The 14,606-nt window shown below is 52.2% G+C and overlaps 1 protein-coding gene across 1 annotated transcript; it reads left to right on the top strand.

Moving 5' to 3' along the window:
* Positions 1–4,576: 4,576 nt before the first annotated feature.
* LOC311202448 (T-cell surface glycoprotein CD1b-3-like) lies at positions 4,577–10,554 on the top strand (the record flags this gene model as incomplete). Its single annotated transcript, XM_084277033.1, has 6 exons — positions 4,577–4,646; positions 5,705–5,962; positions 8,037–8,318; positions 8,423–8,707; positions 8,858–8,954; positions 10,527–10,554. The coding sequence occupies 6 exons, from the start codon at positions 4,577–4,579 to the stop codon at positions 10,552–10,554; spliced, it is 1,020 nt and encodes a 339-aa protein (XP_084133159.1).
* Positions 10,555–14,606: the final 4,052 nt, after the last annotated feature.

Below are 14,606 nucleotides of genomic sequence, written 5' to 3'. Positions count from 1 at the left end.
CCCAATGTCATGGAGTGCAGGAGCTCAGCCTGCAGCAGCCCCATATGGATCTTCTCCATGTGCTCACCACAGCTGGGGTCATCCAAGATGAAGACATGGAGCAGGGATCCCTGGTCCCAGTTGTGCTTGGAAGGTGCAGTCTGTGCATGTTGCCCAGACACATGTCACCAGGGATGCGTTGGCTCCTGGCTGTGTTTGGAGGTTAGTGGGGCATCCCACCCTAAAGTTCCCCTTTCTCTGGTTTCGTTTCTGCCTTTGCCCCCATCATGGACACCCCCAGGAAAGAGGAAGAGAAACTGCAGGGTGAAGCAAGGTGCCAGGGGACAGCCACGGAGGAGCAGTGGGTAGGGAACAGTGTAGGGGTGACCCTGCTCTGGTTGCCCCTTCATCCCTCCAGCACTGGCTGCTGGGGGACAATGGGGATAGAGCCAGGGGATGGACCCCACCGTTCCTATTCCTGTTCCCAGGGACATTTGTAGAGGGGGACAGGGTTCCCCACCACATAAGTTGTGAAGGAAGGGGGAGTGCCAGACTGCAGCCCAGGCCCTCTCTGCGGGAGTTTAGAGGAGAGTTGGAGCTGCCCAGCACTATTTGTGCAGCCATGGGCCAGGCAAGAACTGCGTGTCACCTATTCACTGGAGAGCCCCATTCACAGGGTTGGGCAGGAGGAACCTGTGCTGGAGGTATCGGGGAGGCAGTGTGGCCAAAGATGCCTTCTCTCAGTGTGGGGCTGAGAGTTCAGGAGACATCTTTCTCCAGTCAGGGCCACCGTCCCCTCCATCAGGTCTGATGCATCCCATAAATACAGGCATGGGGGCAGGCACGGGGAGGAGCAGTCAGCAGGAGCAGGTTCCTCAAACACACATTTTCTTACAGAGCCGTTTCCTGATCTTCCCTTTCCACGCCCCCTCCTCCTGTCCCCTCCCCAGCCCCAGCCCATCACTACACTTGATGCTTAAGACCTTATTTTGTATTTGCTCCCTCACACATGTCAGTCCCCAGCTGGGGCCCTCTGGGGCCCTCCCCAACACACCAGCACCAGTCCCGTTGGTGGAGACCCACTGCTCTGACTTCTGGGCTGAAGTGTCGGACTGGAGGGGTGCTTCTTCCTCCTACAGTTACTCCTGCTGCTGCTGCTTTGACTTTGCTGTGTGTGCCATGCAGCCCCCTCACCTCATCCTATTCCTCTTTATCCCCCTCCTCCTCCCTAGGATGTGGGCAGACCGAGAGGGTAAGTGGGAGCTCTGACTCACCCCAACCAATCTCACCACCCCTGTCAGAGGCCCTCACAGGCTCCTCAGGGGAGGCATGGCCACTGTGCCCTGCATGGGGAATGATGATCCCCAGCATCAAAGGGCCACCCCCAACCGCGCAGCACTCAAAGGTGCCCTGTCCCTGCCCGCCTTCTCGGTTCCTGCTCAGGGCTTTAAGCCCCACTGGCTCCTGCACAGGGGCTTGGTCACCCAAGCAGAAGTGGGGCACAGGGGTCTGCAGCACGGCCTGGGGTGAGGTTCCCCCAAAGGTGCCTTCCTCCTGCAGGGAGCCTGAGGGCACCAAGGGAGTCTCAGCTCCATCTGGTGCTGCGGGCCCCTTCCAGAAGCTCCTTGTTTGTTGGGGAGCTGCACTGGCCAGAGGGTATTTGGGGTGCTCCTGTCACACAGTGTCACCACAACCCTGTGAGACCTCATGTTTCCAGGGAAGCAGCAGCAGACATTGGAAAGCAGGATTGATCTCTGGTCTGGGCTATCCCCCTGCCCCTGCCAGTGTTCAGTCTCATTGAGATCCTGATGCCCAGGAGCCCCCCCACCTGGATGAAATGTCCTTTTCCATCCTCCATCCTCCCTGTCTTCTGCGTCATGTGCAGGTCTCTGGCAGACCTAGGTCCCCACACTTCTTTGAATGTACTTCAAAGTACCTACTTCTTTGAAGGTAGCCTCACCCCAAAATGCTGAGGTGCCTCTCACCATCTGCTCCAGAGGGAGGCAGGGAAGAGATGAGGTGCCTGAAATCCTGTAAGGGGGAGAAAGACCTCACTTAAAGTAAAACAGGGAAGGAAAGAGAGCCGTGTGGAGGCAGAGGAGTTCAGACAGGAAAACAACCCTGAGTGAACAAGGAGGTGGGAGTCCAGTGAAGACATGGGTGGGGGTTACCCAGTGTCCTGATACTGGCCAGGTCAGAGTTAACCTTCCCAAGCAGCCAGCACAGGGGACCTGAGTGAGCCCAGGTGAACTGAGGGAGCCCGGGCTGTTCCCACATCACCTGACATCACTCTCCTATAAAAGGGGCTGGTCAGGGAGAAGCATCCCTGAGTGCTTCTAGGGCAGTCCAAGTGTGGCTGGGGTGTCCTCACAGTGGTGCCGTACTCTTGTGTCGTTTTTCAGGTCAATAAGGTACTCTGTATTATCACTGGGTGTAAGTGAAACTTGTCCCAGGCTGTTGTTCTACTTTCATGGTGATTTTGTCAGTAAACTGTCCCTCCAGGTATGGGGCACCTGCCACCTCTCTGGGCAACATCAGAGTAGAAAATTTCTTCCTTATATCTTGTCTGAATCCCTTGTTTTCCTTACATACTCCCCTGCTCACTTCCTGTAGCCCTTCCTATCCCCATCTTTTTTCCCAGAAGAGCTGCAGGTTTTCCAGATGCTCCAGACAAGCACCTTCACCAGTGTCACCTCTGTCACGGTGTCTGGGGTGGCTCTGCTGGCGCATGTGCCCATCTTGATGCTGGATCCTGCCAACTGGACTATGCAGTTCCGTTGGCCATGGGCCTGCCAAGCCACAGATGAAGGTGATGAGGAGAGGATCAAGTCCCAGTCCAAGCTCCTTCTGGGCAATATGATCCATTACGTGCATGAAATAGTCCAGCAGGCACGATGGGACTGTGAGTATGGGGACAACCCCAGCCCTGGGTTTCAGCTGTGCCCTCCTCCCTACCAGGGTAGCATCTGAGGGGTCTCATGGGGTGCAGCAGCTCCTAAAAGGATAATGGCAAAAACTGCAGCTGATGGGGCTCAGGGAAAGCAGGGGTGGGGAGGGCCGTACACTGAAAACACCCCTCAGAGTTCCTGCCTGCTGGCACAAGAGGACCTCTGTGCACACCAGGGAGCTGCCACCAAATTTACCAGGGCTGTGGGACCTGCACAGTACGGATAAGGGAAGGAGAAAGCTGAAGGCAACTGTTCTGGGAGACATCCTGTTTGAGCGAATTGCTAACTGGCCTGATATCCCCTCCAAGGGGACTAAGGGTGTCCTGGGGCTCCCTAAAGCATGGTGCCATGGCCTGCTGCCAAGTGCACCCTGCTGCCCATCACACCCCTGCACATGCCTCATGCCACTCATGCCCCACACACTCACGTAAACTCTTCACTGGCTAGAAAACCCCACAAGGTCACCCCAGAAAACCCCACAGAGATAGGATAATAAGAAATAAGAACAAATCTAAAAACACCTTCACCCCACCCCTTTCTTCTTTCCAGGGCAAACTTCATTCTTGACTTTTCTGTCTCCTCCTTCCAAGCGGCACAATGGGATGGGGAATGAAGATTGCCATCAGTTTATTACGCATTGTCTCTGTTGCTCCTTCCTCTCCACTCTGCTCCAGCACAGGGTGCCACTCACAGGAGGCAGTCCTTCACACATTTCTCCAGTCTGAGTCCTTCCCATGGGCTGCAGTTATTCATGGAATGTTCCAGTGTGGGTCCCTTCAACAGAAGTGCAGTCCTTCAAGCACAGACTGCTCCAGCATGGGACCCTGTGAGGTCAAAAGTCCTACCAGAAGACCTGCTCCTCCATGAGGTACTCTCCATGGGTCACAGTGTCTTTTAGGCACATTCACCCGCTCCAATGTGTTGTCTTCCATGGGCTGCATAAAGGGATCTGCTCAACCATGGTCTTCCACCATAGACTGCATGGGCACCATCAAGTGTCTGTAGCATCTCCTCCTCCTCCTTCCTCATTGTCTCTGTAGTTGTTTCTCTCACATACTCTAACTTCTCTCTCCCAAAAAATTGCGCAGCAGATTTTACCACTTCTAAAGTGCATTATCACAGAGGCTCTACCAACACTGCTGAGTGGCGCAGCTGTGGTCAGTGGTGGGCCCATCTTAGAGCTGGCTAGAACTGATTCTATTGGACATGGGGGCAGCTTCATGTTTCTTCTCGCAGAAGCCACCCCTGCAGGCCTCCTGCTACCAGAACTTTGCCATATAAACCAAATACACTCTACAGAGTAACTCTCTGGGGGTTATCATGGGAGGCAGTTTACACTGTCCTAGGTGTCAGGGTACTGCTGCAGTCAGGAGGGATGACTTTGCACCCAACCAAATTCCCCTAGAACTTGCTACTGTACACCAGAATACCCCAACCCTCTGCCAACCGCACCACCTTCCCCTGGGGAAAACACAGCCAGGTCCTCCCCAAAACCACAGCACCAGTCTCATTGGTTACTGGGGCCGCCCTATGGACTGGAATCACCAGAGCTTCCCCAGGCAGTGAAGCCACGGGGAGAACTCTGCTGTAACAGCTTTGATGGTCCTTCCTCCTGCAACAGCTGCTCCTGCATGCTTGCTGCTGGCACCATGCAGCCCTCTTGCCGCCTCCTGTTCTTCTTCCTTCTCCTCCTCCCTGGGACATGTGCAGATCCAGAGGGTAAGTGGGAGCTGTGGCTCACCCCCTCTTGATCCCATCCCTGCACTGCAAGACCCCATAGAGGTGGCAGGGGGTGGGCACAGACAGGCTGTCCCAACACCAAGGGACCATCCCCACCCCGTAGCACCCAAAGGTGCCCCATCCCTGCCTGCCTGCTCAGCACTACTGGAACTGGGTTTCAGGCACCTGAGCAGCCAAGAGGCAAGTGGTCCCTCAGCCAGGTCTGGAGTGTTGGGGTGCCCCCAAAATCACCTTCCTCTGGCAGGGAGTCTGTGTGCAGCAGGGGTTCTCAGCCCCTCACAGCTCAACAACCCTGCACTGGGCTCCAATCCCTTAGGAAGGCCCTGGGCACTGCCCTCAGCCTGTAGGATCATTTTTCTTGTAATTGAAGGGTCCCTGGATCCTCTGCATTCTCCCTCGTGAAACAATGCTCTAAGGTTCCTTCTGCTGTCAGAATGAGCCTCTGCCTGCATCCCCAGCCAGTTGCCCATGCCAGAGGTAGGCACTCATCAACTCTGGCCAGGGGTGCAGCCACTGCTCCAAAACAGGTTCTGCTCTGCCCTGCTTGCTACCAAGAGTCTCATTGAGCATTGAACTCAGTCTCCTATCTCCTGCTAGGGTTCAGTCTTGAGCACTGCTTGGGAGCCTCAAATAGGAGAAATTCCCCTCCCTCCCAGCTCCCCCAGCCCCTGCACTATGTGCAGGTCTCCTGTGGATCTGGGTCTGGTATGGGTGCTCCTTGCCAAGGGAGCATCACCCCAAACTAGCACTGAGGTTCCTTCTGCCATCCCTTCCACATAGATAATTGTCAGGTCCCAGAAGGTCACAGTGGGGTGGTGAATGACTAAAAGAAAGAAAAATTAGAGAAGCAGAAAGAGGCTCAGAGAGCTATGGAAGGAAACTGCAAACCAAGTGATACTGAGGGATATCCTCCGCCCTGTCCATCTGCACCATCTTGCTCTGCCTGTCCCCAGGGACACTGCAAACCATCTTTCCTCTTGGGGCTGCCACCACCCCTTCATCTTTGAGTACTCCAATGCCGCTTCCTCTCCCCACAGGTTCTTTTAAAATGCACCTTTTCCAAACCTTGGTCTTCCACAACACCAGCTTTGCGGATGTTTCATCCTGGGCCACCCTGGAAGACTTTGTCTTTGCTAGAGTGCAGAAATACACCTGGAATATCGTCTACCTCTACCCATGGGTGTATCCAGCCCTGCCTGCAGCAGAGTGGGACAGCCTTAGAAACCTGTTCAAGATCTATGTGCATGACTTCATACAGGTCGTGACCAATGATGCCAAGCTGTACCAGACACCCTGTGAGTACCAGGTGCTCAGCACCTCCTTACCCATTCCAGAATTCTAGGAGAATTATCTCAGACTCATTAATAACAGCTTTCCCAATCCAGGGCTGGCAGGAGGGAATGGGCCTCATTCTGCACCAGAAAGATTCCCAAAATACCCTGTCCTGTGTGGAGATCACATGGGGGGCCATCCTAGTCCCCAGCAAAATCCTTGGTGACATTTAGTTTCACTTATGCCCTCAACACCAGCCCCCATTATTGCTCTACAGGTACACCAAACCCCACCAGAGAAGTAATCTGAGAAAGTGGAGTAGAAGGTCAGCAGCCTCTCTGCTCATGTGTGGAAAAGGACACATGGAGCAAGCACCTGGCCCAAAATACTGGTGCAGCGCTGGTTAACCAAGGGCAGGATGCCACTGTCCTACTCACCTGCACCCCATGTCCTGTCATTCCCCCAAAGGAGTGCTTCCTGCTTTGTCATGGCTTCCAACCATGCTGTGGCCAAGGACAGCTTGAGGACTAGAAGCTACAGGCCTCAGGACAGGTTTCTCATAGGACATGCCTTCCAGTCCCTTCACCAACTTTGTTGCCCTTCTCTGGATGCATTCTAGTATCTTCATATCTGTCTTCAATGATGGGGCCCAGCATTGCACACACTACTCAAGGTGAGGCTGCACCAACACTAAATACAGTGGGATAATCCCCTCTCTTGACCACCTGCTTATGCTGTTTGATGTCTTCCAGGATGCAGTTTTCTTTCTGGGCTGCCAGGCCACACTGCTGGCTCTGACTGAGCCTGCTGCACACCAGCATCCCCAGGACCCTTTCTGTAGGGCTGCTCTCCAGCCACTCCCCTCCCAATTAATACTTGTGTTCAGTGTTACTCTGCCCCTGGTGCAGAACCTGAAGTTTGTTCTTGTAGAATTTCATGCCCACTGATTACTCGACGCAATCTATCCAGATCCCTCTGCAAGGCCTCTTATCCCTCAGGAGAGTCAAGAGCACCTCATGGTTTGATACTGTCAGCAAACTTGCTAATGGTGCATTCAACTGGTAACGGTGCATGCAAAATACTGAACAGCACTGGCCCTAGGATTGAGCCCTGAGGAGCACCACTGATGACCAGTCACCACCCAAATGCAGACCCTTTCAGCCCTGACATACAGCCAGTTCTTCACCCAGCATGATGTGAACCTTGTCATCACACAATTGGACAACTTGTCCAGAAAGATGCTGTAAGGGACAGTATCAAAAGCCTTACTAAAATCTATAAAAATTACAGCTGCCTTCCCTTCATCCCCTAATTAGTTACAGGACTTTCCCTTTGTGAACTCATGTTGGCTGGGTTGCATAATCCTGTAAATGCCTTTCAGTGGTACCCAGTGTGATGTTCTCCACGCTTTTTACAGGAACTGCTGTTAGATTAAGAGTCTGTAGTTCCCTGGGTCTTCCCTTGTTCCCTTCTTGTAAATCAACATAATGCTGTCTAGCTTGCAGTCAGCAGGGACCTCTCCAGACACTCAAGACCTAGGTAGATGATTGAGAGAGTCCTGCCGTAACATCCACCAACACCTTCAGTGCTCTGGGATGAATCCCACCAGGCCACATGGACTTGTGAATATTCAGCTGCTACAGCTGTGCCCTGACAGTTCCAGTGTCCACAAAAGGAAAGTCACTGCTCCTGCAGCCTGACTCAGAGGACCAGGCAGCCCAAGGTCTACTGGTATCATTAAAGACTGAGACAAAACCAACATTGAATCTCTAATTTTTCTTCTTCTTTCTTCTTTTACTTTCTTCTTCTAACTTTCTTCTACTAGTCAGCTGACCATCATCAACAAGTATCAGCCCAATGTTTTCTTTAAACCTCCTCTTACTATTAGTGTACCTAAAAAAGCCTTTGTTGTTGTCTGGCACAATGCTGGCCAGTTTCAATTCTTACTGAGCTTTGGCCTGTTGTGTCTCCTCCGCAGGGAGAATGACTTGGGGTGCAGAGGGAAGGGGAAAAGGCTGTGCCCAAAGAAGTGAGTGCAAGGCTGCAATTTCAGGCTCCAGGTCGAGCTGCACTCATGATGCCCATCATCCCCCCCAGACCCCTTTGTGTTCCAGGGCATGGCTGGCTGCGACTTGTATTCCAACGGCTCCTACACCAGATTCTATCGTCTGGCCTACAAGGCCCATGACTTCGTCAGCTTCAATGTGGACAACAGCAGCTGGGACAGGCATCAGGAGAGTGAGCTGGCAGAACAAGTTCAGAGGCAGTACACCACCTTCACTGAATTCTCCGTGACCCTGCGGTATCTTCTCAATGTCACCTGCATTGACCATATGAAGAAATTCATCGAGTATGGAAAGGCAACTCTGGAGAGACAAGGTGAGAGCACCCCGACCCTGGCACAGACACCCCAAAGCCCCACACACTGGGGCCAAGCAGTGCCCCAGCGGGGCTCCCCCCACCCCTTCCTTCTCTCACCCTAGAGATGCCTGTGGCCACAGTCTTTGCCCGCACATCCAGACCAGACCAGCTCCTGCTGGTTTGCCATGTCACCGGCTTCTACCCACGGCCCATCAGTGTGGCCTGGCTGCGGGATGGCCAGGAGGTGCCGCCAGGCCCAGCACTCCACACCAGCGCCATCCTGCCCAACGCCGACCTCACCTACCAGCTCCGCAGCATCTTGGCCGTGGCCACCCATGATGGGCACAGCTACGCCTGCCGTGTGCATCACCGCAGCCTGGGCACCCACAGCCTCCTCATCCCATGGGGTAGGTGCCACCTGTGGGGATGGGGCACAGGGTGCTGGTAGCAGCCACTGGTCCCATGCAGGTTCCTGGAGGATGGGTCTGATGGCATGTCCAGCCATGGCCTCCTGTGTGCCCGCAACCCTGCTCTCTCCTTTCTCCTCTCTCCTACAGAAAGCTCTAAGGTAGCTTCCAGTGTTGGGATCATCATTGCAGTTCTGCTGACCATAGCTGCATCCCTGGCTGGGGCCATCTGGTGCTACAGGAGCAGGTGAGGTTTCCTCCTAACCCAGATGCACCAGCTCCATCAGCTCCCAGCCACATTGGGTGGGAGATGCCTGGGCAGCGCTGCCTGCCCCATCCAACCTCACTGACCTTCTTCTGCAGGAGAAGAGAGTAAAGGACACACCACACCAGGAATACCACAGGGAGGCCCCAGCCCTCCACACCCACACCTCCTTGTGTGCTGTGTCCAGTGCCCACATGCATATGGCATCACACATCTTCTGCCCACCCCAGGAAAGACAAGAAGAGGCCCAGGGCACCTCACATTCCTCATCCCAGGTTGAAACACTAGGACAGCCCCCAACACCAACATGGTATCCCTGGCCCCAAACCCTCGTCCAGGGGGCACCAGGGTCTGCACATAACAGCACGGCTTAGCCAGCACCAATGCAGACCAGGGCTGGGAATGACTATTTTCTACCCACCCACACTTCTCAGGGTACTTCACAGACCTCTGTTCCAGATCCCAGTCCCTGGGACCAGGGAATGGTGACAAACAGGCATGGGGTCACCACACAGCTTAGGGGCATTGGGAGCCCAGGCATGCAGCCAGCTGTGGGAGCAGGGTTCAGATCCCCCATGAGAAACACAAATGCACTGGGAAAAACCTGCCTCATTGAGTGCTGGGGGCAGCAGCACAGATGGGAAAGAGATGTCTGTTAGAGCAGGACCAGGGTCTTTAGTCAGGTGCATCAGCAAAGGACATTCTCATTGAGGACAGTGGATTCAGTTCACATCTACGAGGCACCTACACCTGCACTGGGTTTAGAGAAGAGTGCTTGAGTCACCCACACTGCCTCAGGTGTCAAGGTGCCACTGTGGTCATGGGGACCCCATCTGTAGCCACAGGGATGGCCTTTCTCCCATCCAAATGCCCCCAGCACCTGTAGCCCCATGCCAGGGCATCCCAGCCCAGCCCAGCCTTTCCATCCTTCTGTGATCCCTTGGGTAAGGGGCTTCCCCTTACCTGCCCACCCAGGCACTCTCCCTTGCACCCTCCTTATCCCTCTTCCCACAGTGTCCTCTTCTGTTCTGGGTTCAACTAGGATAATTTTTTCCAGAAGCTGGGCGGGGGGCAGCCAGGACGGGAGACCCAAACCACCCAAAGGGGCATTCCATGCCATTGACACTATGCTCAGCATAAAATGGGGCAAGGAGGGGAGGGGTGGCACAGCTCCAGAATGGACACACAGATGGTAGATGGTCTGGCTTTGGAATGGATCTGAGTGTGCAGTCTGAGTTGTGTAGTCATTGGGTGAAGAAACTGCACGGGTATCACCATTCTGTATATTCTAAGTGCTGTTGACCCTCTGCTGTCCCCATAAACTGTCCTTATCCCAAGCCACACAGTTTGCCTTTGCCTTTTCCTTCTCCTTCTCCCCATCCCACAAGGGGATATGAGCAAGCAGCTGGTTGATGTTAACTGCTGTCTGGGGCTGAACCCTGACACCTTCCCCCAACTGCAACGTCCCTTTTCCTCCCCACGCATCCCTGGACCTGGACCCCTTCCTCATCTCAAACTCCCACTGCCCCACCTGTCCCTCCTCTGTCCTCACAGGTCCCTTCCTACTTCCCACGTGGTGTAAGGGTGAGATGGGGTCCCAAGGTTCCTACACTCACAGCCTGATATCCCTACCAGCAGCCCGAGGTCTGTCCAGCTTTATTTTGCCTGAGCACCTGTCAGTGGTGACACATGCTGCACCTTATGTCACTGCCTTTCCCCAGGGCCACAAGCAGCAGACTAGCTGACCTGCCCATCCCAGCCAGCCTTCCTGGTACCCCTGCCCTCCTCACCCTGCCATTGGCCATGCCATGGCCCATTCACCAGTGGTGATCCATGATCCTCCTAGTGTCACCAACTATTCAGGTGGATGAGGTGTGAGCATGGCCAGGGATGAGGGAGAAGGCTACCTCACACTGCTCTGGTCTGCCTCAGACTGCCCGCCCCCCATCCCTTCCAACCCCATGCACCTGCTCTGACAAAGTCCAGATAAAGATCAGAGAAGATCTGAAAAAAGCCCATGAAAACCAAACAAAAACCTGACAAAAACTTCCCAGTGCAGCTTGTGTTATACACACATGGTCGTGGTCACTTCAGTGGAAAAGTGAAGAAGTTGGGGTCTTTGGCCAAAGGGAGGGCTATGTGACCACAGGTCAGATTCAAATTGGGTATAAATGGGGCCCAGTGAGAGTGCCATTTTGAGGCACGTTCCCTCAGAGTAGCGGGTCTGCAATCTGGGGCTCTCCCCAGGATTTGAGACACCACTTACAGTTCATCTTCTGTTCAGATCAAGAGACTTCATCTGATACAGGTGAGTGATTATGTGTGTTTTGGGTCATTTACCATACACCCTAGAGCTCTTAAGTTGTGAGAGTAGTAATAACATCCCAATCTACATCCTGAACCTGTGGTTTCTTAATGATATCACAAGCATCTGCCCAAGCCAGGTGCCTGCTCCTGCCCTAACATCTACCCCAAACCTGTAACATCACAAGAACCTGAATAGGCCCTGGAAAACAGGTGCCAAATGGATGAAAAGGCTTAAACTTTTTCTATGATTTGTGATCCAGTACATGTGTTGGGGACTTCTCTGGGTGTTGGTGCAAAGAAATGCCTCAGTGTTTGATGTCACAGGAAAGTTTATCTCTACCTCTGCATCAACACCATAAAGCACCAGCTTGTCAGGGCCTTTGCACTTACTTTACTATGCTGTGTTTTGATCAGCAGTAATAACGAGTTCTTATAGACCATCCAATGAGCACTGAAATAAAAACTGACAAAACCAAGCATGTCTTGTAGTTGAAGAAGATGGTTGTGAAGGTGCATCTTTGGCTCAGGAAGCCTCTGTTTGTTCCAGGCAGCAGGTAAACACGGAAACTTGTCTGAAACCTGCACTAAATGACCCAAACAGACACTAAGAAAGTAATCGGAGTTTTAGTAAGGGCTGCTGACTTAACAGTGGTGAGGATGAGGATTCAGTGCAGGGGTTCATTCCAAAATACCCCAAAGTCCTCAAACAGCCTTGCTGGAGCTCTCTGAAGCCAAGACCCTGTTTCCTCTTTGCCCGATCTCCATTGTCAGAACAGTGCCTGGGCTGCATGGTCATGCTGGGGCCTGTCACCTGTGTAGAAATGGTGAAGATTGATGTAAAGGTTTGCTAGGGCTTTGTTCAGCTGCATGGACAGCCCTGTGGAGAAGACAGACGGCCAACATGGTGTAGAGAAAGCCAACAACCGTTTACCCTGGCCCACCCTTGCCCTTGTGTTTGGAACAAGGAGGCTCTTTGGGAAAAGCACAGTGGAGCAGAGCTGGCAGTGTTGATTTCACTGAAGAATGGGAGGATCCTTGAAGTGGTAAAATATCTGCTGGTTTGTTTTGTCCATGGGAGGGTTTTAGGAGGCCCTTTTTTGCTCCTGGATGACTGTACCTTGACTGACATGGATTTACAAGGATGTTGCAGAGTCGGAGCCTCCCCTTCAGCACACCAACCCTTTCGGTAGGGGAGAACCAGCTCAACTCCTAGTCAGCAGACACACGGTGTGCTAGAGGCGTTGCAGTGCAGTGCTCCAGGATTTGCATTGTTTCCAGAGAATTTAACAAGTCAAATCGAAAGAGAAAAAGGGAAGTAGCGTAGACCCATTTCATCAAAAGTGAACTAGAGTATGAACTGGCATGATGATTCAACATCATAGATCTCTGATTTTCAAACCCCCAAAAAGACATCTGAGCAGATTGTTTCCCTTTCTGTATTTCTAAATAAATGCAAGGTAAGAATGAGTCACTGACTGAAACCAAACCCAAGCCTCCTATCTTTTTATGTCCTTAAGTAGAAAGTAGGTTATGCCGCATTAACCAAGCCTTGCTCGAAGCCCTGTGTAGGCTGGGAGTACAGAAAAGGGAGACCTGATAAGGTTTTCCTTTCTTGGTATAATTTTTCTCATTCAGAAATTCTTCAGCAAGAAACAGAAGCCTTTGATAAGCAACTATCCCAGAGAATATATCTGATGGACTCTCACTTTCTATGTACACATGAATTGTGATTTGCCAAACCTATCTTGAGACAGTTCCTAACTTTGTGGGTACCTAGTGCACTGTAGGTGAACAATGAAGTATTATGGCCCCTAAATATTTTCTGCTGTTGTATTTCAGCATTCACATGCTCAAAGCACGTCTCTAAGTTTTGTACAGTTAGACTTTTATTTTTCAGCTCTGTTGGCCATGGCCTGTTGTCAAGAGCTGCTAGAGGGAAGAGAAATTGCAAAGGAGCAGAAGAGTTACCAGACTGTATGTCATCTGCCTCACAATCTGCAGAGCAATGCACTTGTATACCATCCACTGAGACAGCTCAGGGGTCCTGTTGCCTGGATTTGCCTATATCATGGTAAATCACAGCAAGCTTTCTAATAATTTGAGGAATTGTAGAATCACAGAATCCAGACTGTCTTAGGTTGGAAGGGACCTTTAAAGGCCATCTACTCCAACCCTCCTGCAGTGAGCAGGGCCATCTCCACTAGATCAGGTTGCTCAGAGCTTCCTCAAGCCTGACCTTGAATGTCTCCAGGGATGGGACCTCCACCACCTCTCTGGGCACCCTCTGCCAGTGTCTCACCCCCTTCAGAGTGAAGAACTTCTTCCTAATGTCTGATCTAAACCTCCCCTGCTCTAGTTTCAAACCATTATCCCTCATCCTATTGCTATGTGCCCTTGCAAACAGTCCCTCCCCAGCTTTCCTGTGGGTTCCTTCGGGGACTGAAAGGGGCTCTGAGGTTTCCCTGGAGCCTTCTCTTCTCCAGGCTGAAGAAGGCCAACTCTCTCAGCCTGTCTTTGTAGGAGAGGTGCTCCAGCCCTTGGGTCATCCTTGTAGCACTCCTCTGGACCCAAAGAAAACCAAGTATCAGCCCTGATTATCTGTTTTCTTTTCTCCCCGCTTCGCTCAATGCTGTGCCACTATCAACCACATATGCAAAGAATCAAAATTAAGCCAGTTTTAGGGAGAATCCTTCCTCAGTACCTATGACCCTTCTTGCACTGGGTTATATGTAGCAGATGCTCATGCACCAGAAACCATTCAACTGCATGGAGTGGTTTGTCTCTCATCTAGTGCCCAATAAATCAGGCTGGTCAGATTAGTCTGTTAAAGTTGCCAATGGCATAATGCCATTCAGGGGTTTGGGTTTTTAAAGGTGCTTCCTGTGTTTGGCTTCACCAGCTTATACAACGGAACCTGTATGACTTGTTTTTTTAACATGGACCATAGCTTCCCAGAATAGATTCACAGAATCACAGGGGTTGAAAGGGACCTCCAGAGAACATCGGGTGCAACCCTCTGCCAAAGCAGGGTCCCTAGGACAGGTCACACAGGCCAGTGTCCAGATAAGTCTTGAATCTCTCCAGAGCAGGAGACTCCACACCCGCTGGGCAGCCTGTCCCAGGGCTCCCTCAACCTCACTGTGAAAAAGTTCTTCCCCATGTTGGTGTGGAACTGCCTATGCTCCAACTTGCAGCCATTGCCCCTTGTCCTGTCTTCACAGACACTGAAACAGATAAATTGAAAAAATAATAAACTGGTAAGCTGAAATATAAACAGACAAACTGAAACAGATAAGACTTAGTAAGATGCTCTGTTATCATCTGACC

This window comes from Gallinula chloropus (genome assembly GCF_964237585.1).
Source record: "Gallinula chloropus genome assembly, chromosome: 30".
Lineage (NCBI taxonomy): Eukaryota > Metazoa > Chordata > Aves > Gruiformes > Rallidae > Gallinula > Gallinula chloropus.
Note: the sequence above shows the minus strand (reverse complement) of the source record. Positions and strands in the feature narration are given on the sequence as shown.